At 60.3% G+C, this 20,095-nt stretch overlaps 1 protein-coding gene across 1 annotated transcript; it reads left to right on the plus strand.

Annotated features, from left to right (window-relative positions):
- The first annotated feature begins 688 nt into the window (after positions 1 to 688).
- Positions 689 to 17,449, plus strand: LOC133356290 (tandem C2 domains nuclear protein-like). The gene is made up of 11 exons (XM_061573725.1): positions 689 to 1,022; positions 2,411 to 2,692; positions 4,299 to 4,526; positions 6,666 to 6,769; positions 6,936 to 7,002; positions 7,445 to 7,539; positions 8,284 to 8,400; positions 8,786 to 8,977; positions 9,114 to 9,228; positions 11,269 to 11,477; positions 14,094 to 17,449. The coding sequence occupies exons 1-11, from the start codon at positions 1,019 to 1,021 to the stop codon at positions 14,193 to 14,195; spliced, it is 1,515 nt and encodes a 504-aa protein (XP_061429709.1). The 5' UTR covers positions 689 to 1,018; the 3' UTR covers positions 14,196 to 17,449.
- Positions 17,450 to 20,095: the final 2,646 nt, after the last annotated feature.

A 20,095-nucleotide genomic window follows, 5' to 3' on the forward strand; every position in this document is an offset into this window, starting at 1 on the left:
GGTGGTGGTGATGTTGGTGGTGATGGTGATGTTGGTGGTGATGGTGATGTTGGTGGTGGTGATGTTGGTGGTGATGGTGATGTTGGTGGTGATGGTGGTGGTGATGGTGGTGGTCATGTTAGTGGTGATGTTTGTGGTGGTGGTGATGTTGGTGGTGATGATGTTGGTGGTGGTGGTGATGTTGGTGGTGGTGATGTTGGTGGTGGTGATGTTGGTGGTGATGATGATGATGTTGGTGGTGGTGATGATGTTGGTGGTGGTGATGGTGGTGTTGGTGGTGATGTTGGTGGTGGTGATGTTGGTGGTGATGGTGATGTTGGTGGTGGTGATGTTGGTGATGGTGATGTTGGTGGTGGTGATGTTGGTGGTGGTGCTGCGTGGAATCGGCCTGCCGACGACTTCCGTGGCGCGCGCCACCCCAAGTCTCCGTGGGGACGAGGGAGACGTCTCGGGCTGGTGGCAAAACTGAAAGCTGACAAGGCTCGGCGGGGTTGGGCTGGGGGCGAGGGGCAGGGTGACTGGGGGAGTGGGGGGGGGTGGGGAGTGGGGGGTGTGTGGGGGGGTGGAAGTGGGGGGGGTGGGGAGTGGGGGGTGTGTGGGGGGGGGTGGGGAGTGGGGGGTGGAGACTGCGCCTGACGCGCTGCGGTGCGCCCAGGTGAGCACATTCGCGGGGTTGACGCGGCCAGGTGAGAGAGGGAAGAGAGAACCACCACCACCCACCACAACCACCACCCACCACAACCACCACCCACCACAACAACCACCACCCACCACCACCACTCACCACCACCACACCACCACCCACCACAACCACTCACCACCACCACTCACCACCACCACCACCACCCGGGCGCGCTTAGGGCTGCTACCGCCGGGGTCTCCTCGCCACCCCGCTGAGCCGGCCCACCGCGTCGTGGGGCTGCAATGCGAGAGTCGCGGCTCTCCTCAGTGGCTCGCGAGTCGCCGCGGCTCCCCGCGTGAGATCCCCCCAGTCGAGACGAGAGGCGGCGGTGGCGCCATGGGTGAGTGAGCGACGTGGGGCTCCCCCCCCCTCGTCTCCCCCCTCCCCACCCTCGTCTCCCTCCCCCCGTCCCCCCATCTCGCTCCCCCCGTCTCCCCCCCCCCCCCTCGTCTCCCTCCCCCCCGTCTCCCCCCCCCCCTCGTCTCCCCCCCCCCTCGTCTCCCTCCCCCCCGTCTCCCCCCCCTCGTCTCCCTCCCCCTCGTCTCCCCCCCCCCGTCTCCCCCCCCTCGTCTCCCTCCCCCTCGTCTCCCTCCCCCCCGTCTCCCCCCCCTCGTCTCCCCCCCCCTCGTCTCCCCCCCCTCGTCTCCCCCCCCTCGTCTCCCCCCCCCTCGTCTCCCCCCCCCGTCTCCCCCCTCGTCTCCCCCCTCGTCTCCCCCCCCTCGTCTCCCTCCCCCCCGTCTCCCCCCCCCTCGTCTCCCTCCCCCCGTCTCCCCATCTCGCTCCCGTCCCCCTATCTCACGACATTCCAATCGCCACCACCCACTCTGACCCCCCACCCCCTCAACGTGCACCCCCCCCTAACGTGCACCCCCCCCCCCAACGTGCACCCCCCCCAACGTGCACCCCCCCCTCCAACGTGCACCCCCCCCAACGTGCACCCCCCCCAACGTGCACCCCCACCCCAACGTGCACCCCCCCCTCCAACGTGCACCCCCCCCCTCCAACGTGCACCCCCCCCTCCAACGTGCACCCCCCCCTCCAACGTGCACCCCCCCCTCCAACGTGCACCCCCCCCTCCAACGTGCACCCTCCCCCCCAACGTGCACCCCCCCCTCCAACGTGCACCCCCACCCCAACGTGCACCCCCCCCCCCAACGTGCACCCCCACCCCAACGTGCACCCCCACCCCAACGTGCACCCCCCCCTCCAACGTGCACCCCCCCCCCTCCAACGTGCACCCCCACCCCAACGTGCACCCCCCCCCCTCCAACGTGCACCCCCCCCCCTCCAACGTGTACCCCCACCCCCAACGTGCACCCCCCCCCAACGTGCACCCCCCCCTCCAACGTGCACCCTCCCCCCCAACGTGCACCCCCCCCCAACGTGCACCCCCACCCCAACGTGCACCCCCCCCCCCCAACGTGTACCCCCACCCCAACGTGCACCCCCACCCCAACGTGCACCCCGGACCCCCCCCCCTCCAACGTGCACCCCCCCCCCTCCAACGTGTACCCCCACCCCCAACGTGCACCCCCCCCCCAACGTGCACCCCCCCCCTCCAACGTGTACCCCCACCCCCAACGTGTACCCCCACCTTCAACGTGCACCCCCACCCCCAACGTGCACCCCCCCCCAACGTGCACCCCCCCCCCCCAACGTGCACCCCCCCCCAACGTGCACCCCCACCCCCCCCCCCCTCCAACGTGTCCCCCCCGCCCCGCTCCCCAGAGTGGTTGTGGGCCCACGTCTCGGCCACGTTGGGGTCGCTGCGCCGCTTCTGCCGCAAGTGCAGCGAAGTCTGCGGCCTCGGCTCGGCCGAGCGGTCGCCGCTCTCCGCCGGCGGGCCCACGGAGTGCTCGTCCGTGTCGTCCACCCCGGGGGAGGACTACCTCCTGCGCAAGCTGCCCACGGGGGGGCAGCCCGTGCGCTTCGCGCTGCCCCGGCTGATGCCCAGCCTCGTGCAGCCCAAGGCCCTGGAGACCGCGGGCGGCGCGGACGAAGCGAGCAAAGGTGGGGGACGCCTGCCATTGACGACGACGATGTGGAGGAGGATGATGAGGATGTGGATGATGATGATGTGGAGGATGATGATGTGGAGGAGGATGATGATGATGAGGATGATGATGCGGAGGAGGATGATGTGGTGGATGATTATGATGTGGATGATGATGATGGAGAGGATGATGATGATGTGGAGAATGATGATGTGGAGGAGGATGATGATGTGGAGGAGGATGATGTGGAGGAGGATGATGTGGAGGAGGATGATGTGGAGGAGGATGATGATGATGTGGAGGATGATCATGATAACCACGTGTTTTACACGTCATCATCACCATGATAACCACGTGTTTTACACGTCATCATCACCATGATAACCACGTGTTTTACACGTCATCATCATCGTGATAACCACGTGTCCTACACGTCATCATCGTGATAACCACGTGTTTTACACGTCATCATCACCGTGATAACCACGTGTTTTACACGTCATCATCATCGTGATAACCACGTGTCCTACACGTCATCACCGTGATAACCACGTGTCCTACACGTCATCATCATCGTGATAACCACGTGTCCTACACGTCATCATCGTGATAACCACGTGTTTTACATGTCATCATCACCATGATAACCACGTGCCCTACACGTGCAGCCCTCGTGTCGATCCACTGCTGGATGAGGGCCTCTTTCGCGCGCCGTCGCCACCTCCCACGCCTTGTGATGCGGCGACGGAGCGGTCAACCCTGTCTCGCGTGCTACAGCGAGACGGATTTGATCGCTCCGTCTCCGTGCTCGACGTCCCCTCTGTGTGCTGCCACTCACATTAGCAACTCCCTCGCCGGGTGTACAGGAGGTTGTGGCTTCTATCCCGACCCTGACGCCTGCTGTTTCTCTCTCTCTCCCCGTGTCCGCGTGTGTTTTTGTCCTGGGCCCTGTGGGTTTTCCCTCCGCGTTGAGAATCAACATCACGCGTTTCGAGTATTTGACTGCTCTACATTTCCCCGTGATGATGATGATGATGATAAGCATCCACTTCATTGAGCTATCGTTTGTGATAGCCTGGTCGCTTCTGAAAAAGAGCGACATAGCTCAGTGGGGCATTGCACCTGCTGCCAGAGAAACGGGGTTAACGTGAGTTACAGAGTTTACAGAGTTTCAATTGTTGAGTTTGAACTCCCGTCCATCAACCCTTCAGGCCTGCGCGTGCTCTCCCATCCACGCACCTGTAATGCTGCCCCCCGTGCCCGTGCACGTGCGTGGTGAGTGGTGGTGCAGTGGTTAACGCACGGCGAACCCAGTTCAGTTGCCTCTCACGACCAATAACAGTGGGGAATATTTGAACCGGCCCTGCGGACTCCACCCCTAGGTCACTCTCAGCCTTAAATGAGTACCTGGCGCGGGTGTGTAAAACATCAGCGCCGGGGAGACAAAGGCGGCCGGGCGGCCGGGCGGGCGTGGTGCTGGCCACCCACCCACCCACCCTCCCGCGCCGTGGCGGCCTTCATCGCAAACAGCACTTGCCCCCGACGATCCGTCAGAGGCCACTGGGGTGACCTTTGACCTTGTGTGCGTGACACCCTGCCCCGCCCGCCGGTGCGTGCTGCAGCCTTCTCGAGGGAACTCTTCACGCAGAGGAAGTCGACGCTCAGCGCCGGCGAGCGAAGCGCCGCCGGCTCCCCCGAACGGCGCTCGCTCGCCGGCTCCGCCGACGCCGCCGCCGCCCCCCCGCGCCACTACCCCGAGCCAGTGCCCAACGGGGGACACGTGCCGGTGACGCGCGCCCACACGCTCGACTCGTCGCGCTCCGCCAGCCCCTTCACGCTCTACGGCTCCGGTGAGTGGGTGCGACGCACGGCGCGCACCGCGCGACTCCTGTTGTTGTTGTTGTTGGTTGTTGTTGTTGTTGGTTGTTGTTGTTGTTTTCCGGGTCGCCCGCCGCTCGGCGACTGCCGAAGGTGGCACGCGGGAGCCCCCTCGCCGTCAGTGGCCGCAGCCTGGCGTGGAAGAGGCGCATGCTGGACGTGGTGTGCCGGGCTGTGGACATATTTTCCGGGTCGCTGACCCAAAGGCCGCCGAATGAAATTATGGCCCGTGAAAAATCCATGTGTCTCGTTTATGATAATCTATGCAAGTCATTGGGTCTCTATGCTAGTTTAGGAATCTGGATGTAAGTATGTGGCCCTCTTTGTGAGTCGATGGGTCTCTATGTGAGTCATTGGGTCTCTATGTGAGTATCTGTGTAAGTCTGTGGGGCTGTACGCGATTCTATGGCTCTCTGTATTGAGTATCTGGGTGTCTATGTAAGGCTATGGGTCTCCGTGTAAATCTATGGGTCTCTGTGTAAGTCTATGGGTCTCCGTGTGAGTCTATGGGTCTCTGTGTGAGTCTATGGGTCTCTGTGTGAGTCTATGGGTCTCTGTGTGAGTCTATGGGTCTTCGTGTAAGTCTATGGGTCTCTGTGTAAGTCTATGAGTCTCTGGGTCTCTGTTTAAGTCGATGGGTCTCTGTGTAAGTCTATGGGTCTCTGTGTGAGTCTCTGGGTCTCTGTGTGAGTCTCTGGGTCTCTGTGTGAGTCTCTGGGTTTCTGTTTAAGTCGATGGGTCTCTGTGTAAGTCTATGGGTCTCTGTGTGAGTCTCTGGGTCTCTGTGTAAGTCTATGAGTCGATGGGGCTCTGTGTAAGTCGATGGGGCTCTATGTGAGTCTCTGTGTAAGTCGATGGGTCTCTGGGTCTCTGTGTGAGTCGATGGGTCTTTATGCTTGCCCGTGCATCTGTTTACAACTTGAGGGCTGCATTCCTCCCTCGAAGCACCTCGCTGCCTAACGAAGGTGACGGCAGCTAACAGGGGCACTCGTAGTGACAGGCGGATACTGGATGTGGTGTGCCGGGGTGCGGAAATAATTTCTGGACTGGCCGGACGAACCCGGACAAACCCAGTCATGGATGCCCTTGGCATCGAGACAACCACAGCTGAGTGCCCCCCCCCACCGACCCGCTCGCGATGTTTTTCCGCGGTTAAAGTGGGGCGTGTGCGTCGGTATGCACACTACTGAAACTTAACTATAAACTCAAGCTATTTTTACTGTTTTACTTCCCAGCCAGCGCCCACTGAGCTGTGTAAGCTCTTTTTCAGGAGCGACCTGGCCGCCACAAATGATAGCTCAACAAAAGTGGCTCATCATCATCATCATCACCACCGTGTGGACATTTCTAGCGGGAAACACACGTCGATTTTAAACGTGGAGGGGAAACCCGCAGGATGCGGAGGGAAATCCACACGATCACGGGGAGAGAGAGAGAGGGAGGTTACACGGAAACTCCAAATATAGAGACATCGTCAGGGTCGGGATCCAACCCACGGCCTCCTGTACACCAGGCGAGGTAGTTAACATCTCCTAGCCACCGTGATGATGATGATGAGAGAGACACGCAAACTCCAAATATACAGCAGCAGCAGGCGTCAGGGTCGGGATTGAACCCACAACCTCCTGCATACCAGGCGAGGTAATCAACATCTCCTAGCCACCGTGGCGTGTAGGAACCACGACCGTAGCGACGTCTGCAAGGTGTCACGCGGTGCGCCGTGCACGTTGAAGGCGCTGCATGAACGGTCGCTCTATTACGCAGCTCCTAATGCTACATTCACGAGAATACGTCACGCGGTACACAGGGTGCATTGAACGCGGTCGGATAAGTGCCTCTCATGACGTCACTCACTGCATTGTGACGTCACTCACCTGCGTTGTGACGTCACTCACCTGCGTCGCGATGCTCACTCACCTGCGTCGTGACGTCACTCACCTGTGTTGTAACGTCACTCACCTGCGTTGTGACGTCACTCACCTGCGTTGCGATGCTCACTCACCTGCGTCGTGACGTCACTCCCCTGTGCTGTGACGTCACTCACCTGCGTTGACGCTCGCTCACCTGCGCTGTGACGTCACTCACCTGTGCCGCGTGCCGCCTTTTGGCAGAGTGGGACCTGCGGAGCGCCAGCCTCGGCCGCCTGCACGGCCACGTGGACTCGGAGGTGAGCAACGCCGCTGGGGCGCACCACGTGATGCCTGGGGGCAGCTCGGTGAGTGTTGGGGGTGAGGGGCGAGGGGCGGGGGCGAGTGCAGGGGGTGAGTGTTGGGGGTGAGGGGAGGGGGCGAGGGGCGGGGGGGTGAGCACTGCCCACGTGGGGCACCTCTACCCGGCCCTGACCCCCTGCGTGCCTCTCCCCGCGTGCCTCTCCCCGCCAGGTTTACTCGTCTCTCTCCAGCATCCCGAGCAGCATCTCGGTCTGCAGCGACCACTGCAGCAACTCAGGTGAGCACACCGAGTCGGTGTGTGTGTGTGTACACGGTGTGTGTGTACACGGTGTGTGTGCACACGGGGTGAGTGTGTGTACACGGTGTGTGTGTGTACACGGTGTGTGTGTGTGTACACGGGGTGTGTGTACACTGTGTGTGTGTACATTGTGTGTGTGTACACGGTGTGTGTGTGTGTACACGCTGTGTGTGTGTGTGTACACTGTGTGTGTACACGGTGTGTGTGTGTGTACACGGTGTGTGTGTGTACACGGTGTGTGCGTGTGTGCATGGGGGTGTGTGTACACTGTGTGTGTGTACACGGTGTGTGTGTACACGGTGTGTGTGTACACGGTGTGTGTGTGTGTACACGGGGTGTGTGTACACTGTGTGTGTGTACACTGTGTGTGTGTACACGATGTGTGTGTACATGGAGGATCATTGTGTGTGTGTGTGTGCAGACAGCCCATCCTTGGATGAAACCGAAGGAGGCCATCTCAATGTGCGCATCCGCTACGAGCCGAGCATGCAGCAGCTCTGGGTCACCATCGTCAAGGTGAGGCCACCTCGTGGCTCCGCGACTCACGGTGGCCGATGACCGCGGGGGGAGATCTCTCGCTCGCTTGCGATTGGTCGCTCACGTTGGAGAAATCCCAGCTGTGATCGCGCGCAGGAATGTTGCGATGTGTGTTGACGACAACAGCTGCTCATGCACGTGGGCGGCGTCGCTGTGGGAGGCGTGGTAATGGGTGGCGGTGGTGGTGGTGGCAATGGTTGGTGGCGATCGGTGGCAGTGATGGGTGATGTGGAAATGCGTGGTGGTAGTGGTGGCGGTAGCGGCATGGGGCAGTGGTGGCGGTGATAGGTGGCATGGCAATGTGTGGTGGTGGTGGCGTTGCGTAGTGGTGGCGGTGGCGTTGCGTAGTGGTGGCAGTGTGTGGTGGTGGCGTTGGGTTGTGGTGGTGGCGTTGTGTAGTGGTGGCAGTGTGTGGTGGTGGTGACGTTGGGTAGCGGTGGCAGTGTGTGGTGGTGGTGGCGTTGTGTAGTGGTGGCAGTGTGTGGTGGTGGTGGTGACGTTGGGTAGGGGTGGCAGTGTGTGGTGGTGGTGGTGGTGGCGTTGTGTAGTGGTGGCAGTGTGTGGTGGTGGTGGTGGTGGTGGCGTTGGGTAGCGGTGGCAGTGTGTGGTGGTAGTGGTGGTGGCGTTGGGTTGTGGTGGTGGCGTTGTGTAGTGGTGGCAGTGTACGGTGGTGGTGGTGGTAACGACGGCGTCGCCTCCGCCGCTTTTTAATTTTGCCGCCAGGCCGTGGACCTGGAGGCGCAGACGAGGTCGGGAGACGGGCCGAGTGCGTACGTGAAGGGCGTCCTCAACGCCGACAAGACGTGGCCGCTCAAGACCACGACGCAGCGGCACACCTGCGTGAGTGGCGACACGAAGCAGCTCGTCGTCGTCGTCGTGGTTGTGGTCGTTGTGATGGTCGTGGTGGTCGTGGTGGTCGTGGGTCGTGGTGTGTGCAAATGTATATAGCAGCAGCAGCAGCAGCAGCCAAATGCTCGAACTCGCGAGACGTTGATTCTAAACGTGGAGAGAAAAACCAAGAGGGACCCGGAGAAACATTTGCACGCGACCACGGGGAGAGAGAGAGACGCGCAAACTCCAAATATACAGCAGCAGCAGGCGTCAAGGTCGGGATTGAATTCGTAGCGAGGGAGTTCACATCTCCGGCGCCCATGAGGCGAGCTCCAGATTTGCCGACGAGGATTGTGCGGACGGAACGGGGCTCAGCGTGGTTGTCGCCCCGCAGGCGCCCGAGTTCAACGAGACGTTCGTCTTCGTGGTGGCGGAGCCCGCGATGGCGACGGCCAACCTGCAGCTCTCCGTGCTCAGCCGCTGGCCGCACCGCGCCATGCTGGGCGGGACGACGCTCGCGCTCGAACAGGCCGGCCCGCAGGAGCAGGACCTGTGGCTCCCGCTGAGCGAGCAGGAGCTGGGACAGGTGAGCGGCGGGGGGGGGGGGGGGCGGGGACCGCTCTGCGTCCCGCGTGTATCTGCACGTGTCCCGCGTGTTTTGTCCGCACGTCCTGTGTGTGTCGTGTCCTATTCCACGTGTTCCCTGTGCGTGTCACGGGCAGTACGAGCGAGGGCAGCTGTTCGTGGCCACGTCCCTCAAGCTGTCCACCATGGCCATCACCATCCAGGTCATCGAGGCGCGCAAGCTGAAGAGATCCACTGGAGCCCACCCAGCCAGTGAGTGCTCCACTCACGCACACACACAAACACACGCCCACACAAACACACGCCCACACAAACACACGCACACACGCACACACACACACGCACGCACACGCGCACACACGCCCACACGCCCACGCACACACGCACGCACACGCGCACACCACACGCACACACACACACACACGCAAACACACACGCACACACGCACACACACACACGCACGCACACGCAATCATCACCACCGTGATCGTAATCAATCCATACACACACCATCTATGCCTTTTGAAGTTCAATATCGTATTTGTAGCGTCCACAGGCTTTTTGTTACCGAGGGCAGTACCTGCCATTGTAAACGGAGACGCCGTCAATTCAGAGATAGAGACACAGAAAGAGACACAGAGAGAGTCACAGAGAGAGACACAGAGAGAGCCACAGAGAGAGACATAGAGACACAGAGAGAGGCACAGAGAGGCACAGAGAGAGGCACAGAAAGGCACAGAGAGAGAGAGAGAGCGCGTCACTCAGCCACCGCTCCCCGCGGAGGTCAAACCCCGCGGCGATGGATGATTGTGAGAGCTCCCTTCTTGATCTGCCTCTTCGTCTCGACAAGGCACCTCTTCCCCCCCCCCCCACCGTCTTCCCCCCTCCTCCCCTCACCTCCCCCCGACTTGCCGCTGTCAGTGTCTCAGGTGAGAGCTGCGTTTTGTGTGGCGATGTTCGGGGGGGGGGGGGGGGGCTCCAGTTGGACCCCCGAAGTGTCACTCGTGTCTCCAGTCGGGGAGTTGGGGGGGGGGTGCAGTTTGGGCGACCCCGAGATGCAGCGTCCGCCTGCTGCTGCTGCCTGCTGCCGCTGCTGCTGCTGCTCCTGCTGCTGCTGCTGCCTGCTGCCGCTGCTGCTGCTGCTCCTGCCGCTGCCTGCTGCTGCCTGCTGCTGCCGCTGCTGCTGCTCCTGCCGCTGCCTGCTGCTGCCTGCTGCTGCTGCCTGCTGCTGCTGCCTGCTGCTCTGCTGCTGCTGCTCCTGCTGCCGCTGCTGCTCCTGCTGCCTGCTGCTACTGCTCCTGCTGCTGCCGCTGCTCCTGCCGCTGCCTGCTGCTCCTGCCGCTGCCTGCTGCTGCTGCCTGCTGCTGCTGCCTGCTGCTCCTGCTGCTGCTCCTGCTGCTGCTGTTCCTGCTGCTGCTGCTCCTGCTGCTGCTGCTGCTGCTGCTCCTGCTGCTGCTGCCTGCTGCTGCTGTCGCTGCTGCTGCTGCTCCTGCTGCTGCTGCTCCTGCTGCTGCTCCTGCTGCTGCTGCTGCTCCTGCTGCTGCTGCCTGCTGCTGCTCCTGCTGCTGCTCCTGCTGCTGCTGCTCCTGCTGCTGCTGCTGCTGCTCCAGCTGCTGCTGCCTGCTGCTGCTCCTGCTGCTGCTGCTGCTCCTGCTGCTGCTGCTCCTGCTGCTGCTCCTGCTGCTGCTGCTGCTCCTGCTGCTGCTGCCTGCTGCTGCTATCTGCTGCTGCTGCTACTGCTGCTGCTGCCGCTGCTTGTGGACAGACGCCGGGGAGTCGGTGCCCCCCCCCCCCCGCCGCCAGTGCGCGGTGGCTTGGGGGGAGACACAATCCAGGACTGTGCCTGGCCTCCTCTTCTTTGCAGCCCAAGCTGAGTGTACAAGCAGTCTCCCATTACAGGGTGAACCCTACTGACGGGGTCAACTCTACTGACGGGGTCAACCCTTCTGACAGGGTCAACCCTACTGACGGGGTCAACCCTACTGACGGGGTCAACCCTACTGACCGGGCGTGTGCGTGTTGTCTCCCTTTTGGCGTCATCTGGTCCAACCCATATGAGACTAAGGAAAGCTGTCTCGGGTGTGGACCAATCAACTTCAAGGACAGTGCACGTTATCAGAGTTATGTTCTTTTGTTTGTATTATGACTGCAGGTATTGCGGTCTATGCAAACATGACTCCTTGCAAAAAGGTGTCAGTTTTGTTGCCAGATAGAAGGGTAAAGAACCAATTATTGTCTCCCATTGTTACCCCCCCCCTTCTCCACACCCCCCCCCCCCGTGTCTCCGTGCAGACGCCTTCGTGAAGGCCGACATGTGGGTGTCGGCGGAGCGCACGGAGCGGCGGCGCACGCGCGTGGCGCGCGCCTCCAAGGGCGACGCCAGCTGGGTGGAGACGCTCTCGTTCCCGGCCACCAACCGCGAGAACAAGTTCCTGGGCGTCTCCGTGGCGGTGCGCGTGTGCCACCGCGACTCGCTACGACGCACGCACGTCCTGGGACAGGTGCCGCTCCCCCCCCCCCCCCACGTGCCCCCCCCCTCCCACGTGCCCCCCCCTCCCCCCCCACGTGCCCCCCCCCCACCTCCTGCCGCTTCGGACCGGCACAGCGCCGCGACTCGCGTTTACTCCCCCCCCCCCTCCAGCCTTCGCTCCTTCACCCTTTCACTTCCTCCACTCCCCCCACTCCATCCCACTCCCCCCCCACTCCACCCCTCCACTCCCCCCCTCCACTCCCCCCCACTCCACCCCTCCACTCCCTCCCCTCCACTCCCCCCCACTCCATCCCACTCCCCCCCCCACTCCACCCCTCCACTCCCCCCCTCCACTCCCCCCCACTCCATCCCACTCCCCCCCCCACTCCACCCCTCCACTCCCCCCCTCCACTCCCCCCCACTCCACCCCCTCCACTCCCTCCCCTCCACTCCCCCCCACTCCATTCCTCCACTCCCCCCCCTCCACTCCCCCCTACTCCCCCCCCTCCACTCCCTCCCTCTCCATCCCTCCACTCCCTCCTCTCCACCCCTCCCTTCCCCTTCCCGCGATGAAACCGCGGGGCGAGGAGCGCCGTGAAGGGGAGAAAAACAAACAGCGACGACCGCTCGCCGCCGCCGCCGAATCATCGTCACGGGAACCCTCGTGGGGGGAGCGCCTCTCACTCGAAGCCTCGCGGCCGACCCCTTCGTGTCGCTCGCCGCCTGGGCGGGGGGAGGGGGGGGGGAGGAGGGGGGGAGGAGGGGGGCGACGCGTAAAGACGTCGCCAGGTGCCGGTCGGACCGGTCCGGACGACTCCCATGGGGCACCCCTCCCCCCACCCCCACTCACCCCCCCGCCCCCACTCACCCCTCCACCTCCTCACCAGCAACCCCACAGCGCGCTGTGCCACGGCCGCAGCGTCACCACGCCCCCAGGGCTTGTCCCCATTTACCGCCCCGGTGATTCGGCGAAGTGTCACGAAACCCCGGCCGTGGGAGACCGCGGGAGTTGACGTCGAGAATCGGTGGCGTCCCCCCCACTCCCCCCCCCGCCCCCCGCTGCCCTCAGTTGAAAATGCCCTCGGAGAATCTCACCCAGGGTGACATGCGAGCAACGGAATGCATTGCAGGTATCGGTTAGGACGCGGTGTCTGTTGTCGTGACCTTTCTCATGCTGCTGGTAACGCGGCCGCCACCGCCCCCCCACACGCACGTGCGTGTGGGGGGGGTGTGCCCGTGTGTGCGTGCGCACGCGAGGTCATCGCTCACAGTCGCACGGTGATGTATGAACTGGGGGGTGGTGCACGTGCGAGTGACCGCACCCTGTCACCACCGGCGTGCATTGACCGGCGCGGTGAAGTATGGTCAGATATTCCCCACGGCCAATACTTTACTAATAATAATTATTATTATTATCTAGAAGTGTGTGAACCTCGAGTTGTAAATGACCCGGCCGGTGTGCGGCGGCTGCGGTCACCGCCTGGGACAGAAGCGTGGAACGTAGAACGGGGACTCGGTGCCCGACTCACAGACACGCGGAGTAGTGTAGGCAGGAGGAGGCATCGTCACGGCAGCCACGATCCCCCCACTCGGCTAACGCCGACGCGATCTTCCGGCTCACCGACCGCCACCTCGGCGTCGAGTCCAGGGGTTGTCGAGGCTCCACGTCAACACGCAGGACAGCACCAAGGGGGAGCAGAGGCCTGGACCCCTCCTCCTGCTGCACCGTGGGAGCCGGGTGCAGTTGCACCGCCTGCGCACCACTCGATAGCCGCGCCGCCGACGGGGGGCTGATGGTTGTGGGAGAGCAGCAGCAGCAGCAGGAGGAGGAGCGGGCTTGTGGGGGAGCGGGGCAGGGTGGGCGGGCGGGGGGTCATGATCCGGCGTGTTGCGTTCGTGTTGGTGAATATCCGAGGTCGCGAACACCGCCACCGCCGTGTCGGTGTCTCTCTCGCGCGTTGCGACGCTCGGCCACGCGTGACGCCCCTCTCGCCGTGCTCCACGTTGGGTTTCTTTAGCGGGGGGTTTGTTTTCTTTAGCGGCTCTTTTGTGCGAACGGGGAAATCTGCTTGACTGGGCAAGACCGGCCGCTCTCCCCCATGCCAAGCAGCAGAGCTCTCTGTTACTATTGTTCTGCCACCACTGACGGCAGCCGTGCAGAGAGGTGTGAAGGCTTTTGGCTTCCTGGTTAAGGGATGACCGGTTTATCGGTTCACTAATTTACTGTTGACAAGCGGAATTATCGCTTGACTCACTGGTTAACTGACTAAATTGATTTATCGACCGATTAAACGACCGGCTGACCAATTCCTTGACTAATTAACTCAACACTAAAATTATTTGCGTCATAGTGGAGAATTATAGGTAACACAATTAAAAAAAGCAGCTCCACATACAAAACAAAAGCATTCCGTACACATCCCACCAGCCGCACACACACAGTGGGAGTGCACCATTCCAGCAGTATTGATTCAACACAAGCGAAACTCTGGACTGGTTTCAACATGCAGTGTCTCATCAGCGGTGGGGGCTCGCCTTGAACCAATGAAACATTGACTCATGAACGTGTTAACTACTCCATCGGTTGGATGATCGATCGCTTGCTTGACCGATTGACCGACTCGTTGACCGGTTGACCTGTGCGCAGGTCATGCTGGGCTGGGAGGGTGAGGGCTCGGCGCAGGAGCACTGGAGGCAGACGCTGACGAACCCTGACAAGGTCATCGCCATGTGGCACCAACTCAAGTGACCCCCAGGGCAGCGGCGCCACTCGCCCAGCCTCGCTCAACACTGCTTTACTCGCTCCCTCCACTCGCTCTCTCCACTCGCTCTCTCCACTCGCTCTCTCCACTCGCTCTCTCCACTCGCTCTCTCCACTCGCTCTCTCCACTCGCTCTCTCCTTCCACTCGCTCCCTCCACTCACTCCTTCCACTCACTCCCACCGCTCCCTCCACTCACTCGCTCTTTCCACTCACTCCTTCCCATCGCTCCCACCACTCACTCCCACCACTCACTCGCTCCACTCACTCGCTCCACTCACTCACTCACTCACTCGCTCCCTCCACTCGCTCTCTCCTTCCACTCGCTCCCTCCACTCACTCGCTCTCTCCACTCACTCCTTCCACTCACTCCCACCGCTCCCTCCACTCGCTCCTTCCCATCGCTCCCACCACTCACTCCCACCACTCACTCGCTCCACTCACTCACTCACTCACTCGCTCCCTCCACTCGCTCTCTCCGTCCACTCGCTCTCTCCTTCCACTCACTCCACTCACTCACTCCCTCCACTCACTCCCGTTGCTCCCTCCCATCGCTCCCTCCACTCGTTCCCTCCCATCGCTCCCTCCACTCACTCACTCCACTCACTCCTCCACTCACTCCTCCACTCACTCCACTCACTCCTCCACTCACTCACTCCACTCACTCCCTCCCATCGCTCCCTCCACTCACTCCCACCACTCATTCCCACCACTCACTCCCACCACTCACTCCCTCCTCTCGCTCCCTTCTTCCACTCACTCGCTCCACTCCCTCCACTCCCTCCCATCGCTCCCTCCGCTCGCTCTCCACCTTCAGCAGCCCTCGCTCCCTGCCCACGCCCCTCCTCCCTCTTCCCTCTTCCCCTCCCTCTCTTCTTCCTCCTCCTCCCTGCTGCTCTTCGTCTTCTTGCTCCGCCACGGGCCGCTCTCTCTCTTCTCCGCTCAGCTTCTTAAAATCCTCGGCCTGCACGCTCTGACGGGGCCTGAGGTCCAATCCCGGCGAGAACGAGAGCGCCAAGTCACCGGTGGCTACCCCACGGAGCTCCCAACCCCAACCACCACTGCGACGTGGAGCTTCCACCACTGGCCGTGCGGGACAAGCTGGTGCGGACGTGAGAGCGGCGTCCATGGCAAGGGACGCGGAGGAGGTCGAGCGGGTCGAGCGGGACGAGCGGGACGAGTGGGACGGGCGAGGGCGCCCACGTAACCCCGGCGACCGCCGAGCTGCGAACCGGACGGCGCCGTGAGCCACCGGAGTCGCGTTGGCTCCGCGCTCCTCACCCGCCGCCGCTCGGTCAGAGTGTGGGGGGGGGGGGGGGTGCCCGCTACGACGGCGCCATTCCGCCGATTCCATCGCCAACGAGCAACCGACGTCGCCGCCACCGCCGCTGCTCGGAGAGTGGAGCGCCCGGAGGTTGGCGTACCGCGCGCACGGACGGCGCGGGGGCCAGGGGCCCGCTCGCGGACACCCCGGCTGGATTTAGGGGCGGTCGCCACCACCACGCCCGAGGCCGCCGCCGCCGCGGTGAACTCTCCGTTCCGTGTGCGCTGGAAGCACCGGCGCCGACTGGACTACTACCGGCCTTCTTGGAACTTCATACGAATGTGGCCCATGGAGGCCCGGCCTTGGGTTAGGGGCCGGGTGCGGCCAGGGCGCTGAGCGGCGAGGGCGGCCGGAACTGCGTCTGTGGCTGTGGACAGAGATTTGTTACTCGCTTAGAAGTTTGTTTGTTTCCCCCCCCGGGGTCACCGCCTGGCGACCGGAGTTGGTGACACGTGACTGGTAGGGCAGCCGCAGCCCGTAGCGAGAGAGAGAGGGAGAGAGGCAGAGGCTGGATGTGGTGTGCCGGGTGCGGAAAGAGCTCCCGCGTCGACCCGGCTGGATGTAAGACCTGGATGCCGAGAACTTTACTTATTAGTTGACCGAATTTCATTTTAGAAAAAAGTCCACACACCCGCGTCCCGTGATAAGACGCAAGTAAATTAGGAATTACAGATTTTTGGTTCGAAAATAATTATTATAAAATAATTATATTATTTTATTTTCTGTCTACGTGATTTTACCTGAAAGAACCAAGAATACGAATTCCTGCTGTCACGAAAGTTTTAAGTCAAAATGTAGGAATTACAGGTTTATGTTTAACTGTATGATTTATATGAGTGCTGTATGTAAATGGTAAGCTAGCGTATGGACCTTCCGCTTAAAATGAACGAACAAGGCAGAGCGATATAACGACGACGATGTTGTTGTTGTTTATGTTGTTGTTTGTTGTTGTTTATGTTGTTGTTTATGTTGTTGTTTATGTTGTTGTTTATGTTGCATCGCCGTTCATGCAAACTGCGCCCTCCCTCACCAATGCCACGGCGGAGTCTCTGTATCAGTTGCCCAAGCTCTGCAGTCCTACATTGGGATGTTTGGTCAACTCCATGGGCAGGGAGTGCGACTGACGGACGACACAAGCGGGCTATAATAAGCGTTCTTCGACATCGTATTGAGGCTTGTAGGCTCTCGCCTCGTTCTGCATGGGCTTGCTCCGGGTTCACCCGGTTTCGTCCCATGGCTAAGCTAAAAAAAGCTCACAATGTCAGCGGAATTGGCCAATGCTGACACATTACCTGCAGAATTACTCAATTGCGATTAAGACAAAGATCCCCCGTGTAGCCTGTCACAGACTGTCGGGGCAAGTGCTGTGAGCGAGCAGCACCTATGAAGGCCGGCACCGTGGCACACGAGGGGGTGGGTGGCCAGCGCCACGCCCGGCCGCCTTTGTCTCCCTTAGTGGCTATATATTTACTGCGCCGCACCAGGTACTCATTTGAGGCTGAGTCGACCTAGGAGCCTCTCGTGAAAAGAGCGCTGAGACTCGGTGAGGCTTCCCCCGGGTATAAAAGACTCAATGGAATACAATAATGATGATAATGGTGAATGAATTAAAAGTTGATAACAGGTTTTTCCCCTTTTTTCTGGGGACAAAACAAGTGTTAAGATATTAAAACACCAAACTGAAACCATTTACAAGGAATCTGCATTAACCACAACGCTTGTGGTCAGAATGCAAACTAAAAACATACTCTGATAATAAATACATTGTCCTTGAAACTGGATTGGTCCACACCAGAGAGAGCTTTCTTTTTGTTGCAAGAAAAATGGGAAAACCCTTTTATTATATCTTCATTTTATTATCATTTGTTGGTACTGGCAAAGGAGGTCCCATGATGTAAAATAAAAGTTATAAAAGATGACGAACGTGTCACCTACGTTAGTTGCTCGTTATTCCCACCGTGGGGCCGTAAAAGAGTAACAAATGATGATTGGCGACGTTTCGGGCAACGGTCCTTCTTCACAAGCACCCAGATTTAGTTTTCCTCTTTTCAGCCAACGCGCGGGGCTCGTGGCACGGAACCTCCTCCGTGAGTCGTGGTGCTCCGGCTGCTGCTCTTGGTGTTGTTACGGGGAGCGGTGGTGCAGCGGTTAGCGCGCCGCTGCGCTCCGAACCCGGCGACCCGAGTTCGATTCCCGCTCACGGCCGACACAGGTGACGATTCTCTGAACCTGTTCTGGGCCTCCCCTAGGTCGACTCGGCTTCAAACGAGTACCTGGTGCTGTGTGTCAAAAACATCGCAACTAGGGAGACAAAGGCGGCCGGGCGTTGTGCTGGCCACCCACCCCCTCGTGTGCTGCTACTCGCTACTAACAGCACTTGCCCCAACAGTGTGTTGAGGCTACACGGGGGATCTTTGTCTTTGTTGTTATTTGTGCTTCTTTCACCACGGGCAACGCAAGCGGCAGGCAACATCACCAACAACACCACCACCACCAACACCACCAACAACCACCACCAACACCACCACCACCATCACCACCACAATCACCACCACAATCATCACCACCATCACCACCACCATCACCACCACCAACACCACCATCATCATCATCACCACCATCACCACCATCATCATCATCATCACCACCACCACCAGCATCACCAAAGATAAAGATCCCCCGTGTAACCTGAACAGACTGTAGGGGCAAGTGCTGTTAGCGAGCACCTATAAAGGCTGGTACGCACACGAGGGGTGGGTGGCCAACACCACGCCCGACTGCCTTTGTCTCTCCAGTGGCGATGTTTTTACACATCGCACCAGGTACTCATTTTGTGGCTGAGTCGACCTAGGAGGCCCATAATTGGTTGTTGGCCGTGAGCGGGAGTCGAACTCGGGTCGTGCAGCGTGCTCAACCAGCACACTGCCGCTCCCCACACGCACAGAGACACACACACACAACAACAACCGCCATTCGCCACTAAGTGGCGGTGACGTCACCACGACACACACACACAGAGACACACACACAGACACACACACAGAGACACACACACAGAGACACAGACACACACACAGAGACACACACACAGACACACACACAGACACACACACACAGACACACACACAGAGACACAGACACACACACAGACACACACACAAAGACACACACACAGACACACACACACAAGACACACACAAAGACACACACACAAAGACACACACACAGACACACACACAAGACACACACACAAGACACACAGACAAACAAACACACAGACACACACAAAGACACACACAAAGACACACAGACAAAGAGACACACACACATACACACACACAAAGAGACACACACACAAACACACAAAGACACACACACAAAGACACACACAAAGACACACACAAAGACACACAGACAGACAAAGACACACAGACAAAGACACACAAACACACAGGCACACACAAAGACACACACAGACAGACAAAGACACACAGACAAAGACACACAAACACACAGGCACACACACACACACAGGCACACATACACAAAGACACACACACAGACACACAAAGACACACACACAGACAATGGGGCTCGTGTCACGAAACAGCACCACTATCCCGCCACCACCACCACCACAGCCCCCAGCGCGCGTGGTTGTGGTGGTGATGGTGTACGCGTGCCTTGGGGGGGGGGGGTGACGGATGAAGAAGAGGTGACGGGTTTTTGCCTTCACGCGCCCCGCATTCCACTCGCACAGAGTCAAAGACAAAGGTCCCCCGTATAGGCCACACGCGCTGTTGGGGCAAGTGCTGTTAGCGAGGGGGTGATGTGGCCAGAATCACGCCCGGCCGCCTTTGTCTCGACGATGTTTACTACACACCGAACCAGGCACTGATCTGAGGCTGAGTCGACCTAGGGGAGCGCCAGGGACCGGTTCAGATAATGGTCACCGGTGTTGGCTGTGAGCCTGGAATGGAACTCGGGTCGCCGGATTCGTAGCGCAGCGCGCTAACCGCTGCACTACCGCTCCCCACCAATACACACACACATACACACACATACACACACACATACACACAGCACCTGCACATACACACACGTTACCTGCAACACACATCACCTCCACATACATTCCCTACACACACACCGCCCACACACGTCATATATACACACACACGCACGTCACCCACACGCACATCACCTACACACACCCATCACGTACACAGACACATGCCACACCACCTGCAAAGACCCTCCGTATAGCCTGTAACAGACTGTAGGGGTAAGTGCTGTTAGCGAGTAGCACCTATGAAGGCCGGCACGGCACACGAGGGGGTGGGTGGCCAGCACCACGCCCGACCGCCTTTGTCTCCCTAGTGGCGATGTTTTTACACATCGTAGGTACTCATTTGAGGCCGAGCCTACCTAGGGGAGGCCCAGGATCAGTTCAGATAATGGTCACTGGTGTTGACCGTGAGCGGGAATCAAACTCGGGTGGCCGGGTTCGTAGCGCAGGGCGCTAACAGCTGCACCACCGCTCCCCCACACGCCACACACTAATT

Source organism: Lethenteron reissneri, chromosome 53 (assembly GCF_015708825.2).
Source record: "Lethenteron reissneri isolate LAM-NWPU_2019-01 chromosome 53, ASM1570882v1, whole genome shotgun sequence".
Taxonomy (NCBI): Eukaryota; Metazoa; Chordata; class Hyperoartia; order Petromyzontiformes; family Petromyzontidae; genus Lethenteron; species Lethenteron reissneri.

Excerpts from the sequence above, each read along its gene's own strand:
- LOC133356290 (XM_061573725.1), top strand. Across the intron at positions 6,770-6,935 it reads TGATGCCTGGGGGCAGCTCG|GTTTACTCGTCTCTCTCCAG; the intron begins GTGAGTGTTGGG and ends TCTCCCCGCCAG. Across the intron at positions 8,978-9,113 it reads GCGAGCAGGAGCTGGGACAG|TACGAGCGAGGGCAGCTGTT; the intron begins GTGAGCGGCGGG and ends TGTCACGGGCAG.